The following is a 24,287-nucleotide window of genomic DNA, read 5'->3' on the forward strand; positions in this document are numbered from 1 at the left end:
AGAGAAAGAAAAAGGAGAGAGGGAGGGGTGGAGAAGCAGACAGACGCTTCTCCTGTGTGCCCTGGCTGGGTACTGAACCCGGGACTTCCACATGCCAGGCCGACGCTCTACCACTGAGCCAGTCGGCCAGGGCCCTTCACAACTTCTTAGTGGTATATATGGTTAAAAATATAACATGTAAGTTTAAAAAGAAATAGCACAAGACTGCAGGGAAGGGGGGGAGAAATCATTTCACCAGATGCCAAAAATGCATTGGATAAAATTCAGTATTTATTTCTGATAAAACATAGTAGGAGAGATACACTAAATTAATACAGGATATTTGCAATATACTTAATAGGGACACTACAATACTCTCCCATTAAAACAAAGAAAGAAAGCCTCTACTACCACTTTTACTCCAGATTTAAGGAGTTCAAAACTGATGCAATGAAAGAAAAACAAGAGGTATAAATGTTGAAAAGAAAAGGCAAAATCACTTATTTAAGTCAATACAACAATTTATTTAGGAAACACAGAATAAACTGACTTAATGTGAGAATTCAGTTTAGTGGCCATATGCACAAGATCAATAGGTTCCTAAACTATACTTAGTTAGAAAGTTTAATGGAAGAAAACACACCATTCATAATAGCAGTAAGAACTACAAAACAATCTGGAATAAACCCCACAAGAAATGTGCATAACCTATACGAAAACTAAAATTTCATTAAAGACAGATAAAGAACCTGAAAAAAGGCACGCCAAGTTTCTGGATGGGGACGTTCAGTGTTATATATCTATTTCTCCCCAAATTAATCCAAAATATAATGTAATTCCAATCAAAATCTCAATGGGCATATTTTACAGCAGTTTACAAAAGCCATTTGACAAGTTAAACACACAATATCTAAAACTCTTGACCAAGATCAGTAAGGGAGAACAGTCTTCTAGCATGTCAAAGCATGCTAACATACTGGGTTCAACCATACAAAATCAGAGATATTTGAGGTACAAAATAAACATTTCAAAGAATTTACCTAGTAACAAAACCTGATGTGCACATAGAAATAAACAAATACAGTGTGTCCGTAAAATCATGGTGCACTTTTGACCGGTCACAGGAAAGCAACAAAAGACAATAGAAATGTGAAATCTGCATCAAATAAAAGGAAAACTTCCCAGTTTCATACCTATTCAGTGCAGTTTGATGTGGGCTCATGCACAGATTTTTTAGGGCTCCTTAGGTAGCTATCCTGTATAGCCTCTACAGACTCGTCACTGACTGATGGCCTACCAGAACGGGGTTTCTCCACCAAACTGCCGGTTTCCTTCAACTGCTTATCCCACTGAGTAATGTTTTATTCCTATGTGGTGGTGCTTCGTTATAAACACGCCGATATTCACATTGCACTTTGGTCACGGATTGGAATTTAGCGAGCCACAGAACACACTGAACTTTCCTCTGTACCATCCACATCTCAACTGGCATGGCCGTGGGCTGCTCCGCTGTATACAGTGTTACGTCATCATCTGCGCATGCGCACATGCTGCCACATCATCCTACAGAAACTGGGAGGGTTTTCCTTTTATTTGGTGCAAATTTCATATTTCTATCGTCTTTTGTTGCTTTCCTGTGACCGGTCAGAAGTGCACCATGACTTTACAGACACATTGTAGTTGTTAGAAATCAGGGAATGTTTAACACTCAAATATCCCACTCCCACCACCCACAAATCTCCAAGTGATAAGAAACAGGTAAGAGACCATAAAGTATTAAACACTAATAAAGGTTAGTCAAAGACCAACAGGGCCTCTGATTTCTCACTCCAATTAAACTTACCCAGTTACAGGCAGAAAACTGAAATGGAAGATGAAGAAGAGAAGTGATATTGGGGGGAAAAGTTTCTTCCAACAATGCTGGAAGATAAAGGATAGCTAACTAGAAACCTAAAAGCTGAAAAGAAACAATGAGCCAAGGGAAAAACATTCCAGAAAGAAAGTAAAAAGACCCCAAATAAGAAAGTCTGCATGTTCTGAGAACAGAAAGGTCTAGAACAGTGTGACTAGAAAATAGAGAATGAACTGAAAGGGATACAAAATGAGGTTAGAACAATAGGATCAGCCATACAAAGTCTTACAGGCTGTTAGAACTTTGGACTTTATTCTAAGAGCAGTGAGAAGTCAATTAACAATTTATATTTCAGAAAGATTAGCCTAGTTGCTGCAAGAATGAATGAAGTATGAAGAGATAGAAGAGTGCTAGATCAAATTAGAAGACTTCATGATGCTCAAGAAAGATAGCCTAGATTAGGGTGAGGATAGAGAGAGGTAGAAAGTTTCAAAGTGTATTTTGAAGGTCTTATGTCCAATAACCTTTCCCTTCCCACCCCTATCTCACATTTTGGCAATAGAAAAACTCTTTTGGGAAACAATTCCATGAGGCCCACATAGAAATGACCTCTCTCCTAAGTCCACCTGCTAGACAGGGTGGAAATACATAAACTAGATCAAATATGAGATTAGATGGAGTGACTTCACAAAAGAAGCCACAGGAATTGAGCAGAGCTGCTGACAGGACATTGTAGTTATCACTCATTTATAGGATCGCCAGGAGTCAGAGCCAACTCAACAGCAGGTAACAAACAGGTCTGAGCAAAGCATCATCTTCCTTGGTGATTGTGGCTTGTTCAGGAATGGACACAAGACAAGCCTGGCCAACAAGATTATTTCAGAAATGTGCAGTGACTTTTCTTCTTGTATTGCTAGCCACAGAACAATGTAATCCTAGAATTATATCAGTGTAAGACATTAACTATCCCTCAATATCCACACTCCCCTTCTTCTTTCATTAATGCACTTCACAAAGCAAAACAAAGTCTTAGTTATGGATATATAACTAAGTTCTGGCCAGTGGGATATAACAGGAAGAAATGTTGGCGATTTCTCGGTCAACGCCATAAAAGGAAGCTATCTGTGCTCACCTTTCTGTTTCTTATTTCTCACAGGCTGTGTATTAGTTGCTAGGGCTGCCGTACAAAATACCACAGACTGAGTGGCTTAAACAACAGAAACTTCTCACAGTTATTGAGGTTAGAAGTCCAAGATCAAGGTGTTGCCAGGTTTGGTTTCTTCTGAGGATTCCCTTTTTGGCTTGCAGATCACTACCTTCTTGATATGTTCTTCACATGGCTTCATCTTTGTATGCACACAATCCTGTGCCCAAATTTTCTCCTTTAAGGACATCTCTCAGATTGGATTAGGGCCACCCACATCACCTGATTTAACCTTAATTACATTTTAAAAGCTCTATCTCAACATACAGTCACATTCCAAGATATCGGGGGTTAGGCCTTCAACATGAATTTGGGGGGAACACAATTCAGCCCATAACAGGCTGGAAAACAGGTGTGATGCTGGTAGACCTTGCAGATGATGTTAACACCCTAAAGCAAAACTGTCCCATAAAATTTTTTTTGATGATGATGTTCTATATCCGTACTGTCCAATGTGGTAGTCACTAGCCACATGTGACTATTTAATTAAAACTAAATAAAGTTATAAATCTAGACCCTCAATTGTACTGGCCATATTTCAAGTGCTCAGCAGCCATATGTGGCTAGTGGCTACCACAACTGCACAGCACAAATTAATGGGTGGTATATCAAAACAGTAGAAACGCAGCAACACGTATCACCTGAGGACTATACCCCCAGAGTATTACATAATCTATCTTGCTTGAACCACCGTTTTACTCAATTTATTCAAACAACCCATCCCATACTTAACAGACTCAATTAGAAGTGGAGTGGTACTATAACAAATTCCTAAAAAACTATGATAGGCTTAGAGGACTTGTAGCAAAGAAACATAACTTGGGCTGGAAAGCTAAGGACCTTAGTTGTGTAGTAGCAGAACAGTTAGCAAAAATCTTGCCTGGAAGGCATATCACATGATTACCAAATGTGCAGCTCTAACAAAAGCTGTTAGAAAAAATTCAGAATACTGGTATGTTTTGGCTGTTTAAAGAACAATCAGAAAGATCAACTCAACTAAAAACAGGCGATTTATAAGCAGAGATAAAACAATGTCACTCAGTAGCAAACTTGAGACCTGTCAGGTTGAGAAAGGCAGCTTCTTCTCCATTCCAAATACAAAGAGATAACCTTGTGACCTCAAGGAGTCTTTGCCATATAGTAACAAAGATCAAGTTAAAAGTGTTGCTTTCCCACCCTAGAAGGTTTTTTAGGTGTCAACTTGGTTAAGCTATGAGGAACAGAGGGCAGCAGCCATTTTTTAAATACCTTCTCTCATTTACTCAAACACTAATGTAGTGCTATTGGGGGGGAGGGGTGTAAAACCAGTAGCCAGGGCTACCATCACAGCCGCCTGGCCCCTGCAGGTTCGCATTGGATTCGGAAAGTCAGTAAAGAAACAACGGAGCCAAGAACTGATGGGCCATCACCTTTAATCCTAGCTTGCACCTGGCGGGCAAGTAAAAACACACACTGGGCTCCAAAACCCACTCACATTCAATGCTCACAAAGCTACTGACTTATCTGAGTTTCCTAGAATCAAAGGTTTCTAGCTTACCAGACTTATTCACCTCTGTTCCCCATCTCCTTCCTTCTCCTGCACAAACTCTGCACAAACTGGCTTCTCACTCGACACTCTGCCATCTTGGCTGCTTCTCCTGGCCTCCTCCACGTGGCCCTTCTCTGCTGTCCTCTCTGCTCTCTCCTCTAATGATAATCTCAGGAACCAAGAGAGCAAGCTCCCGTTCTGCCCCCATTTTACAGTGTAGAAATCAAAATCTTTAATCCAATATACAAAATAGGGAAGTCTCTGATACAAAGTCACTTCTCTGAGGCATGATGGGATTGTACCACCCCACATCTAAAAGGGTGGGAAAGGCTTAATCCCAAAACCAAGCCCCAGGCTACAAGGATTCTGCCTGCCCACAGCCCTCAGAGACACACATTAATATCACCTGGGCAACGGCCTCCACGTGGGCAGCGCCATCTTTAACAAAGTGAGCATAATATATTTTATCTGCCCAACAAGGGGTATTTCGCAGATGTAATTTAAAGTCCTTGATCAGTTAGCTGGCTTTAACCTAAGGTGATCATCCTTAATGACCCTGACCTAGTCCAATTCTTAATGAGAATGGCAAGTGAGACTCCACAAAGCATGTCAATCTACAGCTGTTCTCCCTTCCTGGATCTTCCTTTCCTTACATAGAGAATAGTGTATGTCCATGGGTTCCAACCTGCCTGAGATCGTCCATTCCTAAATTCGTGCCTTACAAATTTGGACTTGCTTAGTCAGGCCCCAGAATTGTGTAAGCCAATTCCTCGTAATAAATCTCTTAATACATATCTAATTCTTTATCATTTTATAAATCTCCTGCTTTGTCCTGCTTTTCTCATTAAACCCTGATACACCATCCAAGCCTATTATTTCAGATGCCCTCAAGGTAGCAGGGAGTGGGGGGTAGGAGGGGGGAACAGGCCCAGCACAGAAACTAGTAAGAAAGAAAATGAATAGATTTTCGAAACTTATAACAAAAAGAGATCTGCTGTAGTTACTACCATATGGCACCAACAATAGAAATATATAAAACTTTTGAAAGAGTTTCACCACTAAAATTTATTACTGACCTATAAAAACCTATGAATAAACTTTAACCCTGTAGCCCCTAAATGTATACCAATCAGCAGAGAGCCACAAAAGTTGCATAATTCTGGGATGTCATATTCTCAAATGCCTACTACTTCAGATGTGGTTTAAGAAGATAACAAACAAGGAAGAATTACTCAAGAACAACGCCAAGGACACACAACAATCAAAAGGGCAATCCCCTCATAGAGCAAAATTAATAAAGAGTTTAAGGAATTTACAATATTGCCAGGGCAAAGTTTCCTCCTACCCAGAAGATTTACTAATATGGTCTAATAACTACTGTCTATTGTTTCTTTAGAGTTGGGTAAAAGAGAAACAAATACATTGTTCATTATTTGACAGTCTACTGTACTGAATTAGGAAAATAATTATGTAGATATTCCTCACTTTGAGCTAAATGAGTAACTGGAAGGGACTTTGAATTGATTCTCTAGAGCAGCGCTTCTCAACCTGTGGGTCGCGACCCCGGCGGGGATAGAAGGACCAAAACATAGGGGTCGCCTAAAGGATTGTGTTGGAAGAAAAAACTACAAATGTTGGGTGGCCAGAGGTTCAGCATGGTACTCAAATAGAAAGATTTAAATTGAGTCACTAGCAAATGCATTTATGAAGACACAGACTAGATAAAATCGCCTAGGAAGTGAGCCCAGATATAAAATGGAAAAGGGCCCACACCTCAACAAGGACATACTAAATAATCAAAGGATATATAGTGAGTGGAGTAGCAGGAAGCAAGAAGATCAACAAAAAGAAACTAGTAACATAAAAACAGAAGAGGGTGGTATTTTAAAAGCAAATAGAGAGCACTTTTTAGAGGCAAGAATTGATCCACAGTCAAATGCTACTGAGAAGAGTAAATAAGAAATGGATATAACAATTAAATTACTATATCCAAAAAGAAATGCATGTATTTTTGGCAAATATTTCTAAAAGCTTTTTCAAAAAGGTCTTCAGAAGTCATCAAAGAATAATTCACTTTATTATATAAAAATAAACATTTGTCTACATTGTGCAAATGCTGTAAACAGAGAACATATGTAACAAATAACACTGTGAAGAGTAAATACCCATAAATAAAAATAGCACCAAAAAATCACTAAGAAAAGGTCAACTCTAACAGAATAAGTAAAGGCTAAAACAGTAAACTTTTAAAAGAAAAAGTCCAAGTGAAAAATAAACATGAAAATGTATTTAATGTCAATAGTAATCAGAAAAAACAAAAACACTACCTTTAAAAGATTTTAGAAACTAAGAAAGAAGATTGACTATGTCCAACAGCATTCCTTTTTTTTAAGACTTTATTCATTTTAAAGAGGGGAGAGAAAGAAAGAGGGGGGGGGGAGCAGGAAGCATCAACTCCCATATGTGTCTTGAACAGGCAAGCCCACTGTTTCAAACCCACAACCTCAGCATTCCAGGTCGACACTTTATCCACTGCACCACCACAGGTCAGGCTGGCTTTCTTTTTTTTTTAAATTGATTTTAGCCAGAGTGAAGAGGACTGGGGGGGGGGGGGGATCAACCCATTCCTGTATGGGCCCTGACTGGGGATCAAACCTGCGTCCTCAGCATTCCAAGTTGATGCTTTATCCACTGCGCCACCACAGGCCAGGCTTTTTTTTTACTTGATTTTAGCCCAAGTGAAAGGGGAGGGGAGAAAGAGAGAGACGGAGACTGGATAATCAACCTATTCCTGTATGTGCCCTGACTGGGGATCAAACCAGCAACCTCTGAGCTTCAGGCCGATGCTCTACCAGTGGTCGGCAAACTCATTAATCAACAGAGCCAAATATCAACAGTACAACAACTGAAATTTCTTTTGAGACCCAAATTTTTTAAACTTAAACTATATAGGTAGGTACACTGTTATTAACTTAATTAGGGTATTCCTAAATTGGCCTTTGCTAAAAACATCATCAATCTGATTGAGCAGCGGTTTGCCAATCACTGCATCAGTGGAGCTTATTAGGCCAGGTCTCCAACAGAATTCTTACACACTTTGGATACAAGTAAAATTTGGGAGTATTCATCAGATTTAACATGTGCATAGTATCTGGTCCAGCAATTCCATTTCTGGGAATCTACCCCAAAGAAATATTTTAATACTCAAAAATACTATAAAAGGATGTACTTCAGTACTGTATGTGCAACAGTAATGTACTGAAAACACATAAATGTCTACCAACATAAAAAATTCAAGTAAATTACGCACTTTCACACTATGGAACATTCATAATAAATGATAAAAATAACAAATCCTAATGTACTCTCTTAGACACAAATGCGCGCGCGCGCACACACACGCGCACACACACACACACACAAACACACAGACTCACTTCTACCAATAAAGCAAGCAGAACAGATGATATATACCAAAATTGTTAGCAACATTTACCATGAGAAAGAGTGGGATAAAATATTTATGTATTTGGCCCTGGCCGGTTGGCTCACTGGTAGAGCATCGGCCTGGCATGCGGAAGTCCCGGGTTCGATTCCCGGCCAGGGCACACAGGAGAGGCGCCCATCTGTTTCTCCACCCCTCCCCCTCTCCTTCCTCTCTGTCTCTCTCTTCCCCTCCAGCAGCCAAGGCTCCACTGGAGCAAAGTTTGCCCGGGCGCTGAGGATGGCTCTGTGGTCTCTACCTCAGGGGCTAGAATGGCTCTGATTGCGGTCAAGTGACACCCCAAGATGGGCAGAGCATCGCCCCCTGGTGGGCATGCGGGCGGATCCCAGTCGGGCACCTGCGGGAGTCTGACTGCCTCCCCGTTTCCAGCTTCAGGAAAATACAAAAAAAACCACATTTATGTATTAGAAGACTTCTTAAAATTTTTATTTATTGATTTTAGCGAGGGGGAGAGAGGGAGAAGGGGAGAAAGAGAGGGAGGGGTGGGTGGAGGAAGGGGGGAGGAAGGGAAGGAGGGAGGGAGAAGAGAAGAGAAGAGAAGAGAAGAGAAGAGAAGAGAAGAGAAGAGAAGAGAAGAAAAGAGAGGAACATGGATCTGTTCTTGTATGTGCTCTGACTAGGGATCAAACTGGCAACTTCTGTGCTTCTGGAAGGTGCTCTAACAAACTAAACTATCCGGCCAGGGCAGAAGACTGGTTTTTTTAGAAGTACAAACACAACATTAGTTTTCACAGTTAAATATATATACAACCATTATCTAAAAACAAATCTCTTCAAATGATATATTTTAAGAATGCTCATCAATGAAACTTTTAGCAGACAATATTTCTAAGTGACATCCCTGTTGTGTGATAACTTGATTAATATATAAGGAAAAAAGCATCAAGACAATTTCAAACACTAATGATTAATTCTGTAAAACAGGATAAGGTGATTTTTGTATTCTTCTTTAGATCATTTTGATTTTGTCAAATTTCCATAAATATGTATGTTTCTACAAATATGCATGTTTAAATACTATCTAATAATATTTAATACTATCTAATATAATAATATTAAATACTATCTAATAATATTTAATTGAAAAATTATATATAAAATCTAATTTAAAAGCTATTTAAACATTATACCGTACCAATGTCTGTAACTCAAATATCTCATATTCTAACATCTCTATTTGCAGCAACCACAAGTATACAACTATAGCTTTCCACTTTTCTCACAAAATCTTCAGGGTAAAAATTAGAATAGATAATTCTTTGGAGTAATTTAGCTGTCAAGGACACTCTAGAATATATCACATACAGGTCTCATTAAAAAAAAAAATACCAAAAATTACTGAGTATTCCAAAAGACACTCATAAAAGATGTTAAGTGTACCCTACCGGCATTCCAAAACAGAAACAAAACAATCCCTATAATAAAACCAATTCTAAAGGCACTCAGTTACACTGAAAACAGATTGCCAAATAAAGTAATTATACAAGATTAAAATCATCTTTATAGTTCAAAATAATTATTTTATCTCAATAAGATTTAAATTTTTATAAAGGTAGGAATATTGTCTTAGCTTCTTCAACTCCCTCATAATCCCTAAGAGATTTTGCTGGGTCTCAATAATGCTTCTCAAATAAATTTAGTTAGAAATGTATACTAACAATGACGCTTATCTTTTAAAAATCATAAAAAAAAAAACTCCATCATGTGCTAAGTTTATATATATAAATATATCTATATATGTTTAGAAGTTTTACTTACTACAATGCATATAAAGTCACTTAACACATACAGCTATGACTTTAAATACAGCTGTTTCAAATTCACTGAGGAAAATTACTTTAGTTATTATATAGTGAAAACAGGCACACACAGAAAATAATCAATATTTATGTTTGTCAGGTAAAAAAACTTAACTCCTCTATTGCATCTTGCATTAGACTAGAGTAAAAGCTACATGGAGGCTCTGCATCAGGATTATTCTTATTAACTTAAAATAAAAATAAGAGGGAAATGTGGCATAGAGAAGAAAAAGATAATAATGGAGTCAAAGACTGAACTGGAAATAGACCTGTTTAATACGAACAGGAAGACTTACTTTCTTCATATTTATTTAGGGTGACAGGAAAAAGGGAAAGAAAAGAACTCTGTGTTATTCCAAATTCAAAACTGATAAAAACAATTTTTCCAAAGTTCTGAATATTTTTCAATCAGAGCTTCTTTAATTAAAAGAAAACTCATGAGAAAAAACCTAGACCAAGAATTTTAGAATGATTTTATTTATTGTTTTATTATTTTTATTGTTTTCATCTTTAACTTTTTAAAACTTATCTTCCCCCTCCTCTTTTTTTCCCTTTTTTGGAAGGGGTGGGAGGGTTAAAAAAAAAAAGATTAAATGAGACCAAGTGACATACCCTGCTAGAGATGCATAGCTATAGACTAGTTTTGTAAATTTGTCACATCTAGACAATACTTTCAAATAACCTCAAGAAATGAGAAATGAGGAGTTCACTTATTTCCTTACTAAAATACATTATCTAATACACATCACATTTTTCTACATGTTATGATTCAGTTTGAGTAACTGGTTAATTTGAACATTACTTACCAAACAATAAGAATATAATTAAGTATTATCTGCAGTCCTCTTTTTCTTCATGGTTTCCATTCCTAAACCTCCAAAAATTTTAAACTATCTCTCTCTAGAACTTCCCTAGCATTAGTGCTCATTTTCATGGTAGAGCATGCAGATATATAACTTATTTTATATAGTTGTATCATAGCATTATTTAAATATGGATGATTTTGGTTTTCTCTAATACCTTAATCTTAATCATTTGCTGAACTTTTTCTGAAAAAAGCATGCTTTGTTTCATTCAGATCACTTACCCAAAAAAGAACTTTTACTCATGACTCAAAAATCCTATTTAACATTTTCAATCTATTTCCAACAACCTATTGTTCATTCCAATCACAATTCAATATAATCTATCTGCACACTTGGAGAGAGACTGCATCATATATCAAACTTGTTTTATAAAGAAACTAAATAACATTGGCTCCAAAAGGAATTCGCAAAGTATTGTGATCTTTACATTTTTTTCTACCTGACCCCCGTTTATCTCTAGTCTCATCCAGAAGCAATTTAAAATGCCAACTCTCTGACAGACTAGCACTAGATAATGTTTACGAGTTCTGTAGGAAGACAGAAAGCAACTCAGTTTTGCTTTCAATAATCAGGTCTGCATTAATTTAAGTTTCATAGCATTCTTGTGAAAATAAAATCCAACAGTTTGGTTTCAATAATTAAAATCCTAAATTATAAATCAGGATAAATTATGACTATTCTGTTCCACAATTCCACTGTCCCTAATGAATGGATAAGAATAGTGTCTAAAGAGCCCCCATCCCCCTAAGAGATTAAGAAGTTAACCACCATAAATCACAAACGGTATTTTGCTTCTGAATGGCAAGTGGATAAGCATAAGATAGGAAAGGTGCCAGGAACTAGAAGGGTATTCATATTTACCCATCAATTCCCTAATGACTTTGTTTTTGCCAAAAGGTGAAAGTTGAAGGAAGTTAGGTTTGGCATAGCTTACCAAGGATACTGGTGCCCCCTACTGGTCCTAATAAAAACATAAGTGGTAACAGCAGGCACTACTTCATTTACCATTATAAGGTAAAAATTCCTTTTCATCTATGGTTAAATATTAAAAACCATAAGAACGTTCACTAAATACACATTCCCTAACCCACTATATCATCTTTATAAAAATGCAAAATTCTGTTATAAATGCAAATACACTGCCTTAAAGACCTAAAAAAGAAAAATCAAGCTCCTAGTCAACTGTATCCCAATAGAAGCAGTCCAGTGAATTTCTGGGAGTCACAATGTGCTGCTTTGATGATTATTAATGAAAAATTTTACAATACTCCAATTAGGCTGGTAAAATTTAATGATGATTTGACTAAATTGAGTAATTAAGAGTCCAATGAAAACATCTGACAGAGGTCCACCATAATAGCTGTAACCAAGTTTGGATACCCTAAAACTGGAAGTACCAAATATCTCCAGAGTAAGTGGCTGAAAAAGAAATATTTATGAACTACTTTTATTTCAAAAAAACCTACCAGAAGTAAAACTCTAAGACTTAAAGAATACATATGGTACAGTGCAGGAGATATAAAGACATATAAGACAAAGTATGTCCTCAGATCTGACAGTCCATAGCAGGATAGGTGAAAACTGCTCCATCAATTAAAAGGCAAAATATGAGAATTTAAGAAAAAAGAGGGTAGGTATAGGTTTACCAGAAAGAACAGCTAAATCTTAGACCCCCTATTTCAATTATGAGACTGATGCACTGCCCACTGCACTAAGAGGGCTGATTAGACCCCCTACTTCAATTATGAGACTGATGCACTGCCCACTGCACTAAGAAGGCTGATTAGACCCCCTACTTCAGAACACAAACAGGACTTCTTTGTTACAGCTTTACCTCAGAATCAGTTTCCCAATTCCAAACTATCCACATACGTGCCTGCCTGATTCCCCACTACCACTGCAGTAAGAATGTTTTAACTTAACACGGGGAGTGGGTGGGAGGGAGGGAGGGGGCAGTCACGGACCTCTAATAAAAGTTCTGCACACTTACTATGGAGGTAGGGAAGATAAAAAATTATAAACATCTTCAAGTGTTGTGTTTAATTTCAGGATATTCACAACAGCCTCACAAGACCCCAAGTTAACATCTATTTTAAAAAGAAAATTTTTTTTAGCTTAATAAAGGAAGATAACCTTAAAGGTAAATTATCTTGATAGTCAGGGAAAAGCAATAGACTTCCTCCAGAGAGAATAATTTTCACTATAAAGTTTCATTTTGATAACTGTTAATTCTAGATGGTGGTTATATGAATATACCATATTTCCCCATGTATATAAGACGCACCATTTTCCAAAAAATTTAGGGTCTAAAAATTGGGTGTGTCTTATACAATGGTTATAGATTTTTTTACTTGCATTTCCTGTTTTGTGTTTGTATGAATTTCATGATGAATAAAACTTGAGTTCAATAACTTTATATAATACATTTCTTTTCCAAATCTCAGGCCCCAAAATTAAGATGTGTCCTATACATGTGAGCGTCTTATACATGGGGAAATACGGTATTTATCTGCATTTATCTGCATTTCTTTTTTTAATGAGTTTTTCAAAACAAGAAAAGGGAAGAAAACAGGTAATCAACTTGTTTTCAATGGTGGTCCTATTGCCAAAATGTATATTGCTCTATACTATCTAAATTTATCTTAACATTATCTGAAATGTCAACACCAAAGATGTACTTTACACTCAATATTAAACAGCATAACAGAGCACATGAATGAGTGAATAAATGAGCAGACTGTGAATCAAACACAGGTTAAGCCCCACTCTGTCACATATTTGCTATGTGACACTAATGAAGTTACCTAAAACCCTTCTAAACTAGTATCTTTGCCTCTAAAACAAATATCCTCTCCCAAACATTTGAATACTTCTAAAACTCTTCAAGATCTACATTTAAGCCCTGGCCGGTTGGCTCAGTGGTAGAGCATCGGCCTGGCGTGCAGAAGTCCCGGGTTTGATTCCCGGCCAGGGCACACAGGAGAAGCGCCCATCTGCTTCTCCACCCCTCCCCCTCTCCTTCCTCTCTGTCTCTCTCTTCCCCTCCGGCAGCGAGGCTCCATTGGAGCAGGGATGGCCCGGGCGCTGGGGATGGTTCCTTGGCCTCTGCCCCAGGCGCTGGAGTGGCTCTGGTCTCAGCAGAGCATCGCCCCCTGGTGGGCGTGCCGGGTGGATCCCGGTGGGGCGCATGCGGGAATCTGTCTGACTGTCTTTCCCCGTTTCCAGCTTCAGAAAAAAAAAAAAAAAAAAAAAAAAGATCTACATTTAAGCATTTAATCTCACTCTCAGAACTCCCCAAACCTGTATTTAATCATTGGTACATATTCAAGTCAGTGTGCCTTAGAACAGTTTTGCTCACCATTGCTTACCCAATACAGCAAAATGCCTAGCATGTAGTAGGACTCTAAATAGTTACTGAATAATGAGACAAATATGATGGCATCTATTTCAGTTCTGGTGAAAATAAAATGAGAATACATGAAAACTATATTAACTAATTTAAATCTCACAGCAATGCTATAAGATAGGATCTACTATTACTACCATTTAAGAAAACTGAGGTGGAAAGAGATTAAGTGATTTGCGCAAGATCAAGGTGATGGATCAAAAGAATCTTTCCTGTCAAGCTCTAGGCCAGGCATGGCCAACTTATGGCGGATACGGCTCGCATATGAGTTTATGTGGCCCGTGATTAAATTTTTAATATTCTCCGCTACTTTAAAATCTCAGCTACTCAGAAGCAGAAGCGTCTTTGATTACTGGAAATCGAGACATTTAAGAAGGTAGTGATACGCAGAAAATAATTCCCCGTGTGACTCATCTAGGGTTAACTTCCAATAATTGGTCGAATGGATTCGCGATACTTCATTTTTTAAAAAATTCCATTATAAAGATTTACAACTTTTGTACTCGTTACTCAATATGAACTGTTTGACGTTTAGCAGCGATGTGAAACCCACTTTCTTTCAGGCCAAGTTTGCCAGTGCGCACCCAAGGTCAAACAATTCATTATTTTTGTGGTCAAGTGTGCTGAATCAAGTGGCATTGTAGCATAGACAATAGCTGCAGTTGATAACTGAAAACGTGTCCAGGCTGTTTGTAAAACGAAATAATTGTTTTATTTGCGATATAACTATTCAAGCTCATTCTATTAATTAAATAGTTTCGATTGATTGCAATAGTTTGAATATTTATACGGTCTGTAATTATATTTTTATTAAAATAATATTGTATATTAAAATTTTTTTCACTCACCTTTATTCATAAAAAAATTACATAATAAAACTTTGTTTACTTAAATGAATCATTTTGTATTTAACATTTTTTAATTTTAATATTTCGTCCAGCCCGTGAAAAAAGTTTTCTTTCTAATCTGGCCCAGGGGCAGAAACTGTTGGCCACGCCTGCTCTAGGCCATGATCTTAACCATTATGTTAGACTTGACACACAATAGGCACTGAATAAGAAATAGTTTTTATTATGTTTCTAAAATGTATATGTATCTAGGTGGCTTAAGGTACTTATCAGATATTCAATAATCAATGTTTACTGGCTTAACTGGCTTTCCCTCTCATACCTATTGAGGATCGCCATTACTAAGAGAAGTAACTAAGCTGAAATCCAAACCAACTATTTGGCAGTGCTGGATACAAGAAAAACAAAACATTATTCCATCTCTTGATTTCTTAAATGAATCCATGGCAAATGTTTATCAAGTACTGTTTTTAAGCAGAACAGGAGACAATTATGACATAACTATTGCTTCCAAGAGTTTAACATCTAGTTAAACCACAAAGTATTTTCCAACAAATACTACTTCATCAAATAAGAGATGAAAATGGGAAACAAGCTTCTTTGGGCTATGGGATTCTACCACTAAAACAGAGGAACACAGATGGCATTTTTCTGTTAAAAGCAGAAAAGATCTGCTTGAGCAACTTGAGTGAACTTGAGCAACTTCTGAAATAACTTTCCTTTTTCCCTCATTCTCAACCCCACCTCTTTCATGTCAATAAAAAGATTCTCCCAATGCTTTCGAAAGTAAGTCAGTGCTAACTTATTTACTGGCTTCCCTGTCTAAAATTTCTTAACTATGTCTGTCCCTTAAATTTAAAGACTTAAGTTACCTATAAAAATATATGGAATTCTGATCAACTTTTGTTGCATTTACATTTTATGCACACAAATATGTTACTTTTGTACATGAGTCCTACTTTTAACAGCACATTTTTCCCATTTGAATTCTGCTTTAGCAAACACTGATACAATTCAATTACATTTAAAAACACATTCAGTAGAATGCAATGCTATTTCTCAAATGGAGTATCAACACTTGCAATTTCAACGTTTTTCTTTGTAATATTAGAAATATTTGTAATAATTAATTTAGTCCACTAATTTGAAAAAAAGTATACCACAGCAATATGGAAAACAGAAATGTATTTTCTAACATAAAAGCTCTTAGAAAATACATTTCTATTTTCCACATTGACCAGTTACTGAAAGACAGGCTAATAATACATTTTTCATTTTTGATCTAAGGTTTTAGTCAAATGGCAGGGCCAGTTTTTTTGTCTTGTATTTTTGTTTCCAGGTATATCCAAAGTTACACAAATTATCTAAAATATGATTATTCTATTCTGAAATACTGAACAGAAAATTCTATTTCAATAACCTTTTGTCACATTAAAAAAGAATTAGATTTTTATTCTTCAACATTCAAATAGAGCTCGTTTAAATTGCATCTCCTTTCTTTCCAACTTTTTCTCTTTCAACAGATAGAGAATATCCAGCTGGTATTTCTTCACAGCAAACGTATATATTGTTGTTAAATTATCCTCCACCTTTTCTGATTAAATACCCCCAAACCATAACCTTTCATTCCTCTTTAACCTTGTGATAATTTCTAATGGAATCTCAAGGATCATGTTATCCACATTTTTCATTGTACAGCCAATAGCATCATGAATTAGAAAAGGGCCTTACATACAAGTGATTAGCCACAAGATTTCCTAGAAATTTAAACTTCTGTTGACATGTCAATAAAATGATAATAAAGTGGAAAACATTGCACAAGTGATCCATTTAGCTTATAGTAACCCTGAGGTTTATTATTATTATTATTATTGGTCAAGTATGGAGGCAGTTGTAAACATGCTTTAACTCCTTTTTGTCTGCTCATCCCTCATCATGTACCTGTACAGATTTATTTTATTATTATTATTATTTTTTTTTTTTTTGTATTTTTCCGAAGTTGGAGAAGTTGGAAACGGGGAGGCAGCCAGACAGACTCCCGCATGCGCCCGACCGGGATCCACCAGGCATGCCCACCAGGGGGCGATGCTCTGCCCATCTTGGGACATCACTCGACCGCAATCAGAGCCATTCTAGCGCCTGAGGCAGAGGCCACAGAGCCATCCTCAGCTCCCGGGCAAACTTTGCTCCAATGGAGCCTTGGCTGCAGGAGGGGAAGAGAGAGACAGAGAGGAAGGAGAGGGGGAGGGGTAGAGAAGCAGATGGGCGCTTCTCCTGTGTGCCCTGGCCGGGAATCGAACCTGGGACTCCTGCATGCCAGGCTGATGCTCTACCACTGAGCCAATGGGCCAGGGCCAGATTTATTTTTAATGATTGTACTTTCTCCCATTTGTATCTTCTGACCCATCTTCATTAACAAATGACAAATTCACTGTTTACACTACTGTGTAGAAGACAGAATAAAAAAATTAAAAACAAAGAAACACTTCCTAGTTGACCAAATTCAGCATATACCATTCCTGTTTTTCAAGGAAAACCAACCTGATTCACACCTACAAATTTAGGACTATTATACATGATTTCAGAAATAACTAAAAGTTTGGCTTATTAGGCCAAAATCCAACAGACAAAACTACGTAAATTTGTGAAGTTTACAACATAATATTACAATTAAGTATGCACTCAATTTGATATTGAGTTCCAAACCAGAGCTTCGTATTTTGTTGGAGAATTAAAAATCTTAATATTAGTATTCTGCCCATAGCAGCATGATTGTGTTACCATGCAACTCAGTGACTACTTTCTGCAAGAGGTCAGGAAGGGATAACAAGGAAATAAATTGTCATAAAATATGTTCTCGTCTGAACCATTAGAAAACTTTGATTTCTACTTTCGCTACTACTCACTACAATCAGTTTTCTCTAGGCCTTGTTCTTCATCTTTACAACAAAAGAGTTAGACTAGATTTCTTTAAAATGTTTCTCATCTCTGTGAAGAACCATGCAGTTCAATAATTCTACCTACTGTAATCAATTTTACTGGAAATAGGGATCTCATCACAATACTCTCTTCAATGTTTCAAATGCAGCCTGAGCAACAACTATCCTTAAACATCCAAGTAGGTCAATACAAAATCTAATACACACCTATCCATAGAATTCAATGGATCAGTGTAATTAGCAGGAAGTGTCCATCGTTTTGTATGCATAGGTGAACTAGTACACCCCCTCCCCTTATATAACGGTCATCAACTCTGAGATAAGAGAGAACCTGGTCTTCTTCTAATAGACAATTCTCAAACTCTTTAAACAGTATATCTCTACTTGAACAGACTCAAAGATCCAATAACGCAATTTTCAAGAAACCAGCCTTGCACCAAGTTAAGCTCTATGTTTGCGGAAAAGAATAAACAGCAAATAGTACTTCTAGATAATTCAGTTGTTCTCTCAAAACTAAACTTATAATCAGCCCTTAAAGCTGTTTTCCTTCAGCTGCCATAAATTACAACTTCTTTGTCCATATCAAAATGTTCTAGCCTCCATTTCAGAGTGGACAAGAGAGTTACACACACACACACACACACACACACACACACACACACACACGACTAGTAAGGCTGACCCTCAGCTTGCTGTCAGCATGGTATGTTTGCCTGAGCTTTTCGGTTCTATGGCCTTCTGTGAAGAAATGAGGTCTTGCAACGCCGCCTGTCTGTGAACCCAGGAAAAAATTATGAACAGTTATGAAACCAGATCACTAGGACAAACCAAAGAGGCCTTCCTATTCCAACTCACCACAACCAAGCCGGCTCTAAGCTGACACTCTATCTACCCCGTATCATCTGGAAAACAACAGAACCTAACATAATTCTTCCTCACTAAGGTAGCATTTGAAGATGTATGTGAATGTACACGCAAGGATCAAATGTATTTTTCATCTATGGCATTTCATATAAATGTACATGGATATAAGATCAGTTTAGGCAAAATTCTTGAAAGATGGAGGAAACGAAGGTAACTTCGGCAGCTACAATTATGAAAAAAATCTGCAGCAGTATAGTATGGAAAAGTACAGCTTCTCACGTGTCTCTAACATACACTAATACTTAACTCTAAATCAATTACAACCTTACTTCCCCAAAACTGCTCCTCAAACCTCACAATTGGGAGAAATTTACCAACTTCCAGTCCTTCCCCAAGAGATTCATCTAACCATTACCTTACCCCTCCTGCTATGGTCCCGCCCCCCACCCCAGAAATAAGAAGACACTACCAGCCCTAGGCCGACCCCACCGGGTGTTGCAAGTAGGGAATCGAACCAATTCCCTATCCTCGGGGAATGTGCTGTTCACCGACTCCCTGGACTCTGTGGTCCTCCCACCCCCACGTGTCAGCTACCCTCCCCCACAGCCCCACACCTCACCCTTTAGGCCAGGGAAAGAAAGAGGGCAGTGGGAGCCTGGCCCCTACGATAAATCAACCCACAGGAATCTGTCCCGCCGCAAGTGCCCTCCCACCTTCGGCCCCTACCCTTTCCAGTCCCTTCCTCCCCCCTTCCTTTAAATCAGGCCCTTGCCTCAGAAACCTCCTCTTCCTCGTCGTCGTCGTCCTCTTCTTCCTCGCTGTTGTTGCTGCTGGTGCCGCCGCCGCCTCCACCACCACCACCGCCTCCACCGCCGCCGCTGTTGTCGCTGTCGCTGCTGCTTTCGCTGCTGCTGGGGGGTCGGCAAGTCCGGTTTCGCTTGGCCTTGTGGTGGTGGTGGTGCTGCTGCTGCTGCTGTTGCTGCTGCTGCTGCTGTTGCTGCTGCTGTTGCTGCTGGTGCTGGTGCTGGTGGTGGGGCTGCTGCTGCTGCTGCTGCGGCTGCTGCTGCTGCGGCTTCTTCTTCAGGAGCAGGTCGCAGACTCGCACCATCCCACGAGGAGACGAGGCCGAGCGAGACCCGCTGCCGCCGCCAACGCCGCCGCCGACCTCCGCCGCCGCCGCCGCCGCCGCCGCCGCCGCGGGGGGGGCTGCCACTGCCGCCGCCGCCGGGGGGCTCCCTTCTCCTTCAGCCGCCGCCGCCACCGGAACCGTCGCCTTCTCCATCCCCAGGGAAAGAGGGAGGGCGCGGACAGGGAGGGGCGTGGGGGCTACGGTCTGCCGCGACTTCGGCCGCACCGGGGCCGACACAGCGCTCGGTGCCGCCTCCGCCACCACCTCTTCGGTCACCTCTACTGCCGCCGCCGCCGCCGCCGCTCCGCCAGCTCTCACCTCGTCTCGCGATACCAAGGGCGGGGAGCCTGGCGATGGGAGGGAGGGAGGGGAGAGAGTGAGGGAGCAAAGGCGCGGGGGGGGGGGGGGGGGGGCGTACAGGAAGACCCGGGTGTCGGGAGACTCAGGAGGGGAGACTTCCAAGAAGCGAGAGAAGTGTGCCCAGGGCGACTTCCGATGGGGGAACAGCGGGGTTGGAGGAGGGCCGCGGTGACTGCCGTAGCGCCCGCGCGTGCTCCGATTTCTTCTCTTGCCTCGCTATTTTGCCCCACTCACAGCCCTTCAGTCGTCCCTTCTTCCTTCCCCGCTTGAGACTAGAACGCAGCCGCAGGCGGAAGTACACGTGACGCCATCAGCCGTCGCCTGAACGGTGGCGCGCGGGGGGACGAAAGTGAGATTTCAAAGGGCAGTGCTGACTCCCGTGGGCAGACAGTGCCTGGATTGCCGGGACCGGGCCGGGTGGAAGCCAGTGCGGAAGCACGGCCCGACACTTTCTGAGTGGAAGGCCGGGACCGCCAGATCCGGGAGGTGGGGCCTCGTTTTGCGCTGTTGTTTGTAGTTTCATTCCTGGCCTTTTTTATTTCCTCTCATTGCCAAATCGTGAGTTACCTAGCTCTAAATCTTGAGAGATAACCTGTTATAAGGGAAAGAGCTCTCTTTACCTAGTTTGTCTTGGGTCAGACTTCCTGAACCTGAGTTTACGCTTGTGTAATATGAAGTTTTGATCACTACAGTGCTCAAGTTTCCGAAAGGAAGAAAACAAGATCTGTGCTAGACTTTGCATACCTGAATGTCCCCAGTTTAGTTCTTCCACCCCTCATCGACTCAGCTTTTACCTCTGAAATGTGCATCATAAACAATCAACCTTGTCTATGAAGGAATATTGTGATGGGGGTTTAGCGTTTATTGTTGATATCTAAAGAACTTCCGGGACTTTTGAAATACGTGTAGATTATTATCGTTTCTGATACAATATGAGCACAGTGGCATAAGGAAAATGAAGCAAAAATTAAAAGCAGATGGATTAGCACATGATAAAAAGTATATCTCAGCTGACATAATTGCCATCCTAAGACTACTAAGTTTAGCTGCATGTGCCTGAATTTTTTTAGCTTTTTTTTTTTTTTTTTTTTTTTTTTTGGTGTTGGCATTCCAAATGAAATGAGGGCAGTTGCAAGTACTCTACAGAATACTATGGCAGAATTGGCAATGACTAAATCAATCCATTCAAACAAAAATTCATCATGTGTCTACTGTGTGCATAGTTTAGGAAATCAAAGTCTCTGCTTCTAGCGTCTTTACAGTGTAATAAGTGCTATAGTTAATTTACACAAGGTACTGACTGTCTGCCTGTTCCTAGCCTACGGTGGTTGCTGAGTTCCTGTGCAGAACAGTAGGCTACATTGTGTATCTTAACACTACAGACTTAAATTCTATAATCTCAGCTGGATTTCTCCTTCCTACTTTGTATATTTTCAGCACATTTGTCTCCTATCCCACTGGAATGCTTTCTGAAGTCTTTAAATTCTGGCAACATTTCATTATATGACTTTACTTCAAACTTTACAAGAAAATGGTGTTAGGTACAAATTTCTTCAATTTTTCCAAATGCTGGAAAATTAGATACTTCTTTGCTTTTTTCCAGTATCAGAGGAATAAGACACTCCCCATTCTTATACAAGATGAATTATTTATTTGTATTCTAATTACATTTCGTTCCATTCCATTTTCTTCCACTTACTATCTTTTCTGTCTTTAATTGTCCATATTTCTGCTTCCTCTATATTTCCTTTAGTCAAGCTTTAAAGAGTATTCTATCTCATTGTCTTTGTTATAGGATTTTTATTCATTAACCCTCTACAGTCTAAAAATGCTTATTAACACTATCAAAATAATCTCTTTAAAGTAATCCCATTATCTAGAATAAAATGAATTATTACTGTTTTATATAGTAGTGGAAATACCTTGCTGGAACTAATAGGATAAAGTCAAATCTTTTAGAATGAAGTGACTTTCTGTCATTGATATCTAGCATTTTTTCCTTTAAGAACCTTGTAACAGAGACTTGGCCAGCCATTCATGAGACATATTTCTTCTTCTTGAACATACAGCTAGACTAAATTTTCTAGTTGCCCTTGCAGTTAGTTGACTTTTTGTCAGTGAAATATGAATGGACATGATATGCTTAAATATGCTTATTTCCAGGCTTAGCGAAGTCCTCCCATTTTCCCTTCATCTTTCTCCAGGGACATGAAGCTAAGTGAGTAAGGGTAACCGTGAAAACTAGATGTTGAAGATAACAGAGTCAGAAAAGAGAAGGAACTTGAGTGTTTAAATCACTCCTTGGAAGATAGCCACCTCCAAATTAGAAAACACTTGTTTTTGGACTTCTTATAAGAGAGAAAATTGAGATTTGAGAATTTATATGTTGCAAGAAGTAGAATGACCATAACTAATCAAGAAATTGGATTGGTACCAGAAATGGGGGACTGCTAAGACAGTAACCTAAAATATGTTGTATTGGCTTAGTGATGTACAGCAGATTTGAAGAAACTGATATCAGAGGCTGGAAGAAGGAGACGCATGCTTTTCAGTGACAAAATAATTGGTAAAACTGTTACCTGTCATAATTGAAAAGCATATCACCTGTCTAGTAAGACTGTAGTCCAGAGGAAATAGTTCAAAAGAATAAAAGTAATATATTTTTAATTTCACATTTTACTTTCAGAAAGATTTTACTAAAAGAAAGAAGCCATGGAAATAATTACAGAAATTAAATAGCACAGAAATATTTGGAAGGATTGGAAAAGATTTTTTTTTCTAGACCTTGAAGGTTAAAAAAATGAAAAAATCTTGAGTACAGTTTCTTTAAGATCTAGTTTTGGAACAAATATCAAATGAAGGCTTTGGCCTTCCCATCCAAGACCATTGTTTCAGCTGAGATGACATTGTAGAGAAACTGACATGGGGGCAAGGAAGCAATTAATTCAGGTTTGACAATTATGTAGGAAAGAACTTTGGGAGTACAGTAGTGCCTTGTCTATCGTGGGGGGTTATGTTTCAGAACCCCCCACAATAGATGAATTTCCACAAAGTAGCAACCTTATGTATTATTTATGTATGTTTTAAGGCTTTATAAACCCTCCCCACTCTTATAAACCTTTCCCACACTGTTATTAACCTTTCCAACACTTACTCTGCTTATTTTACAGCAATAATAATTAAAATAATAAAATATAAAAATATCTATATACCGCAAAATCCTGCGATACAGCAAAAATTCTGTGATACAAAATGAGACATAAACAATTTAAAAATCCGCAATACAGTGAGACCGCGAAAAGTGAATTGCGATATGGCGAGGGACAACTGTAGTTACTGGAAGCAGATTGATCATAAGACTAAATTATATTACTAATCAAATCATGAACCTGGTTCAAATATTGTTCAGGTGTTGAAACAGTAAGGCAACTATTCAATCTCAAACTTGCATAAGTAGGTTATAAGGCCTAAATGCCTTATAGCTTCCTAATATCTACATAGCATATGGCCATGGAGAATGATGGATAAAGAACATTTCAGAGGCTGATATTAAGTCCATACAGAAGACAGGACAAGGAAGTTCCTACCAAAGACTAAATTGGGGTCTCATCAAAACTTCCTCCACTCTTGAGGGCGATAAATCATAAAATGCCTGTGCAGTATTTCATTATTGCCATGCATCTGTATTGCCTCCTGTCACATTTTTCTCTTTTCTAAATGAGAATATATTGTAGTTACCTGTCCCTGATCTCTATACATTGTGTTTCCTGGGACATGGGTGATATGAGAGAGAACTTGTCTTTTTAGTTCATGGGTTGCATCTGGACCTAATGAATTACTTAAAAAATCGAGACTTTAAGCCTGACTCAGTGACTGGGTAGAACTTTAGGTTGCCTCCATTGAGGTAGGATGAGTTCTATATGTATGAATAGAGGTAAAATAAATAGTTATCATAATAGTGGACTCCTGCAGAGACCAGATTCTTTTCCTTGGCACACAGATTATATT

At 38.8% G+C, this 24,287-nt stretch overlaps 1 protein-coding gene across 4 annotated transcripts in view; it reads right to left on the reverse strand.

The window, feature by feature from the left end:
• ANKRD17 (ankyrin repeat domain 17) overlaps window positions 1-20,210 on the reverse strand; it is a 183,029-nt gene extending 162,819 nt beyond the window's left edge. For all 4 annotated transcript variants that reach the window (XM_066386214.1, XM_066386213.1, XM_066386211.1 and 1 more), the window contains exon 1: window positions 19,563-20,210. In XM_066386214.1, coding sequence (XP_066242311.1) covers window positions 19,563-20,072 — 510 coding nt within the window. In that variant the 5' untranslated portion in view covers window positions 20,073-20,210. The remainder of the gene's footprint in view (window positions 1-19,562) is intronic.
• Between the last annotated feature and the right edge of the window lie 4,077 nt (window positions 20,211-24,287).

This window comes from Saccopteryx leptura, chromosome 5, assembly GCF_036850995.1.
Source record: "Saccopteryx leptura isolate mSacLep1 chromosome 5, mSacLep1_pri_phased_curated, whole genome shotgun sequence".
Classification (NCBI taxonomy): Eukaryota; Metazoa; Chordata; class Mammalia; order Chiroptera; family Emballonuridae; genus Saccopteryx; species Saccopteryx leptura.